This window comes from Oncorhynchus clarkii, chromosome 10, assembly GCF_045791955.1.
Source record: "Oncorhynchus clarkii lewisi isolate Uvic-CL-2024 chromosome 10, UVic_Ocla_1.0, whole genome shotgun sequence".
NCBI lineage: Eukaryota > Metazoa > Chordata > Actinopteri > Salmoniformes > Salmonidae > Oncorhynchus > Oncorhynchus clarkii.
Window position 1 is genome coordinate 77,399,824 of NC_092156.1, and position 5,948 is coordinate 77,405,771.

The window sequence follows — 5,948 nt, forward strand, 5'->3', positions numbered from 1 at the left end:
ATTTGTATTTTTTTTTTGTTAACCTTTATTTAACTACACAAGTCAGTTAAGAACAAATTCTTATTTACAATGACCAAAAGGCCTCCTGCGTGGATGGGGGCTAGGTTTAAAAAATATATATATAACAAAAATAGGACAAAACACACATCCCGACAAGGGAGACACCACAACACTACATAAAGAGAGACATAAGACAACAACATAGTAGCATCACAACATGGCAGCAGCACAACATGGTAGCAGCACAAAACATGGTACAAACATTATTGGGCACAGACAGCAGCACAAAGGGCAAGAAGGTAGAGACAACAATACATCAAATTTGTGGTCCTGGCAACTGGAACACCATTCTTTTTGTCTTACTGATGTTTAGGCCGAGGTATGTATAGTTTTTTGTGTGCCCTAGGGCAACGGTGTCTAGATGGAATTTGTATTCGTGGTCCTGGTGACTGGACCTTTTTTGGAAAACCATTGTTTGTGTCTTACTGAGATTTACTGTCCGAGCCCAGGTCTGACAGGGCCCAGGTCTGTCAGGGACCAGGTCTGTCAGAATCTGTGCAGAAGATCTATGTGCTGCTGTAGGCGCTCCTTGGTTGTCGACAGAAGCACCAGATCATCAGCAAACACTAGACATTTGACTTCAGATTCATTCTAATAGGGTGAGGCCGGGTGCTGCAGACTGTTCTAGTGCTGTAATGACACCTGCCTCTGATTGAGAACCATACTAGCCCGAAACATAGAAATACCCAAATCATAGAAAAACAAACAGACTGCCCACCCCAACTCACGCCCTGACCATACTAAATAATGACAAAACAAAGGAAATAAAGGTCAGAATGTGACAGTACACCCCCCCCCCCCCCCCCCCCCCCCCCCTCAAAGGTGCAGACTCCGGCCGCAAAACCTTAACCTATAGAGGAGGGTCTGGGTGGGCGTCTGTCCGCGGTGGCGGCTCTGGCGCAGGACGCGGACCCCACTTCACCATCGTCTTAGTCCGCCTTATTGTCCGCCTCCGTGGCTTTCTAACCATGGCCACCCTTCTCAATGACCCCACTGGACAGAGGGGCAGCTCGGGACAGAGGGGCGGGAGCTCTGGAAAGAGGGGCGGGAGCTCTGGACAGAGGGGCAGTTCGGGATATAGGGGCGGAAGCTCTGGCGCCTCTGGGCTGAGGGGCTCTGGCGCCTCTGGGCTGAGGGGCTCTGGCGCCAGAGCCTCCGGACAGGCGGGACCACCTGCAGGGAGGAGACAGAGAGACAGCCTGGTGCGTGGGGCTGCCACAGGAACCACCAGGCTGGGGAGACCTTCAGGAGGCTTGGTGTTAGGAGGAGGCACCTGAAGGACCGGGCTGTGGAGGAGCACTGGAGCTCTGGTGCGCAGCCTTGGCACCACTTCCCCAGGCTACTCTAGCCCGGACCCTCCAGAGTGCAGGCACAGGTTGAACCGGGCTGTGGGTAAGCACAGGAGATCTAGTGCTTACTACGCGCACCTCTCCCTTATGCTCCACTCCCACATTTGCCCGGCATGAGCGGAGCGCAGGCAGAGGACGCACTGCACCCTCCCAGCGCCCCGGAGACACAGCACGCAGAGCCGGCGCAGGATACCCTGGACCAAAACTGCGTACCAGCGACCAGACCCGCTGAGCAGGCACCATACGTCCTGGCTCGATGCCCGCACTCGCATGACACTCTCGGGGGGCTGCCCTATAGCGCACCGGGCTATGGACACGTACTGACGACACTGTGCGCTTAACTGCAACGCGCTGCTTATAATAAGCACGAGGAGTGAGCTCAGGTCTGCTACCTGGCTTAGCTCCACACCTCGTGTTCCCCCCCAAAAAATGTTTTGGGGGCTGCCTCTCGTACCTGTCGCACTGCCGTGCTGCCTCCTCATATCGCCGCCGCTCAGCTTTCGCTGCCTCCAGCTCTGCTTTGGGGCGGCGATATTCCCCAGCCTGTGCCCAGGGTCCCTCTCCGTTCAGTATCTCCTCCCATGTCCAGGAGTCCTGTCATGCTGGCCGCTGTTGTTGCTGCTGCTGCTGCTGTCGTCGCTGTCTTTTACCACGCCGCTTGGTCCTTGGTTGGTGTGTTTCTGTAAGGGATTTCCTCCTCTTCTTCCAAAGAGGAGAGGCGAAAAGGATCAGAGGACCAATATGCGGCGTGGTAAGTGTCCATGGTTCTTTTAATACGAAAATGGACACATGAACAACTGAATACAAAAAACAATAACCGTGGAATGAACGAAACCCAAAACAGTCCTATCTGGTGCAAACACAGAGACAGGAACAAACACCCACCAACACACAGTGAAACCCAGGCTACCTAAGTATGATTCTCAATCAGAGACAACTAATGACACCTGCCTCTGATTGAGAACCATACTAGGCCGAAACATAGAAATACCCAAATCATAGAAAAACAAACATAGACTGCCCACCCCAACTCACGCCCTGACCATACTAAATAATGACAAAACAAAGGAAATAAAGGTCAGAACGTGACAAGCGCCCTCGCCAATTCATTGATATATATGTTGAAGAGGGTGGGGCTTAAACTGCATCCCTGTCTCACCCCACGGCTCTGTGGGAAGAAATGTGTGTTTCTTGCCCATTTTAACCACACACTTGTTTATGTACATGAGTTTTATAATGTCGTGTGTTTTTACCCCAACACCACTTTCCATCAATTTGTATAGCAGACCCTGATGCCAAATTGAGTTTAAATCTTTTTGTAAATCAACAAAGCATGAAAAGACTTTGCCTTTGTTTTGGTTTGTTTGTTAGTCATTTAGGGTGTGCAGGGTGAATACGTGGTCTGTCGTTTACAGTAATTTGGTGAAAAGCCTATTTGATATTTGCTCAGAACATTGTTTTCACTGAGGAAACGTACAATACAATTTAAAGGATGTTCCCAACATTGATCTCTCTATAACTCTCTCTATCACTCTCTCTCTCCTGATCATTTACTTCCTACACATCTCTCTTTTACTGCTGTCCTAACATTACTAACTGGTGTGTCTGTCTGTGTCTGTAGGTGGTGGAGACCCGCTGTAAGAAGGTGTGTACATCTAAGTCAGACCTCCGCTCTAATGACTTCAGCATCGTGGGATCTCTCCCCAGAGACTTTGAGCTTTCTAACTTTGACTGCTATGGCAAGCCCATTGAGGTTACCGGGGCAACCGGCAAATCACAGGCCAAGAACAACAAGAAAGCCCCGCCCCCTAAACCTGTCATCCCCGCTGCAGCCAAACGCATCGACCTGTACGCACGTGCTCTGTTCCCCTTCAGTTTCCTCTTCTTCAACGTCATATACTGGTCTGTCTACTTGTAGGGAGGGAAGGTGTGTGTGTGTTAATATCTGAGAATGTCAGTGGGTATTTCCATTTTTTATATTAACATAATTTACTACTTTATCTTGACCTCTAACCCCTGACCCCTTGCCCATGAACCCCAATCCTACATTTAAGAGTCTGGTTTCCCCGACTCGGATAAGGCCCAGTCCTGGACTGCTCTCTCAATAGATAAAGTCCATTGGACATAATCCAAGAAAAGGCTTCATCTGTGTCCAGGGAACCAACATGTAGAAGTGATCTTAGATTAGAACTCATCCTATACGGCTTGGCTTTCTCAATGTAGTAACCGGCCAGAGACAGACAGACAGACAGACAGACAGACAGACAGACAGACACACAGACAGACAGACAGGCAGACAGACATGCAGACAGGCAGACACACAGACAGACAGGCAAACAGGCAAACAGGCAAACAGGCAGACAGGCAGACAGACAGACAGGCAGACACACAGACAGGCAGACAAGCAGACACGCAGACAGGCAGACGGGCAGACAGACAGACAGGCAGACAAGCAGACACGCAGGCAGGCAGGCAGGCAGGCAGGCAGGCAGACAGACAGCTGGACACGCGGACAGGTAGACACGCAGACAGACAGGCAGACACGCAGACAGGTAGACAGGCAGACAGGTAGACAGCGGACACGTGGACAGGTAGTCAGGCAGACAGGCGGACAGGTAGACAGGCAGACACGTAGACAGGTAGACAGGCAGACAGCTGGACACGCAGACAGGTAGACAGTTAGACAGTTAGACAGGTAGACAGGCAGACACGCAGACAGGTAGACAGGCAGACAGGCAGACACACAGACCGGTAGACAGGCAGACAGACCGACAGGAAGGCAGACACGCGGACAGGTAGACAGGCAGACAGGCAGACAGGCAGACACGCAGACAGGTAGACAGGCAGACAGCCGGACACGCGGACAGGTAGACAGGCGGGCACGGAGACTGACGGACACGCAGACACACAGACAGGCCTCCAGAGTGGCACTGTGGTCTAAGGCCCTGCACCGCAGTGCTAGCTGTGTCACTAGAGATTCTGGGTTCCAGTCCAGGCTCTGTTGCAGCTGGCCGGCAGGGATGTCCTTGTTCCATAGCGCACTAGCGACTCCTGGGTGCAGTGCATGGTCGCCAGGTGTACATTGTTTCCTCCAACACATTGGTGTGGCTGGCTTCCGGGTTAAGTGGGCATTGTGTCAAGAAGCAGTGCGGCTTGGTTGGGTTGTGTTTCGGAGGACGCACGGCTCTCGACCTTCGCCTCTCCCGAGTCCGTATGGGAGTTGCAGCGATGAGACAAGACTGTAACTACCAATTGGATACTACAAAAAGGGGGTAAAAAATATATATGTTAAAAGGCAGGCAGGCGGATAGATGGACAGGCAGGCGGGCAGGCAGGTAGACGGGCAGGCAGGTAGACATTCATCATATATGGCTTCCTCTATGTATTAACTGCATGTTTCTATAGCAGACCACAGACAGACAGGCAGGCAGACAGACAGGCAGACAGATAGGCAGATAGATGGATGGACAGATGGAGAGGAAGATATGCAGACAGGCAGATAAACGAACAGACAGACAGACGGACAGACGGACGGGCAGGCAGGCAGATAGATGGACAGACAGATAGACAGGCAGACAGGCAGATATGCAGACAGACAGGCAAAAATTCAGGCAGACAGACAGAGACAGACAGACAGATTCTTCTTGGACCTCGCTCATCAACAAACTGTTTTCTGGGATACTGAATTTGGCGCGCTTGGCACATAGTTTTGCCCATTCTAACATTCAGTTGAACAGTAACTGAATGCCTCGATGCCTGCTTTATATAGCAAGACACAGCCACACAACTCACTGTCTGTAACCCAGTTTTGTGAAATGGGCGGCGGACCTAATAAACTGGCCGGAGAGTGTATATCATCGATACATGAATATAACAGTATATATAGCATGTTAACATGGGGATATATACAGTATCATCTATAAATTAATATAACAGTATACAGTATATGGGTCGAGTGTTCGTTTCTTGAGGAGAGGAGCGACTCGGGCCATCTTGAAGTCAGTGGTCAGGGATTAGTTGATGAGTGAAGTGAGGAAGGGGAGGTCACCAGAGATGGTGTGGAGAAGGGAGGAGGGGATGGGGATGAGTTGATGAGGGAAGTGAGGAAGGGGAGGTCTCCAGAGATGGTGTGGAGAAGGGAGGAAGAGTTGAGCGGGCAGGATGTCGGGCGGACGGACATCACTAGTCGCAGGATTTTATCTGGAGAGAGAGGGGAGAATGAGACCAAGGCGTAAGGTAGTTCTGTGTGAGTGGGATCAGTGGACTCAATAGGCTGAGTGAATGAGGAGCGGCTGGCGTCAACCTATTCCCTCTAGTGGGCACTATTACAACACTATAGTCAATTACTTTGGGCCAAAGTCTCCCAAAGCTGTCTAATACATCTGGTCTAAAGTAGTGCACTATGAAGGGAACAGGGTTCCATAGGACTCTGGTCCAAAGTAGTGCACTATGAAGGGAGTAGGGTTCCATAGGACTCTTGGCTAAAGTAGTGCACTATGAAGGGAGTAGGGTTCCATAGGACTCTGGTCCAAAGTAGTG

The 5,948-nt window shown here is 50.9% G+C and overlaps 1 protein-coding gene across 4 annotated transcripts in view; it reads left to right on the forward strand.

The window, feature by feature from the left end:
* LOC139419157 (glycine receptor subunit beta-like) overlaps window positions 1-3,360 on the forward strand; it is a 47,850-nt gene extending 44,490 nt beyond the window's left edge. For all 4 annotated transcript variants that reach the window (XM_071169138.1, XM_071169137.1, XM_071169140.1 and 1 more), the window contains one exon: window positions 3,031-3,360. In XM_071169138.1, coding sequence (XP_071025239.1) covers window positions 3,031-3,327 — 297 coding nt within the window. In that variant the 3' untranslated portion in view covers window positions 3,328-3,360. The remainder of the gene's footprint in view (window positions 1-3,030) is intronic.
* Window positions 3,361-5,948: the final 2,588 nt, after the last annotated feature.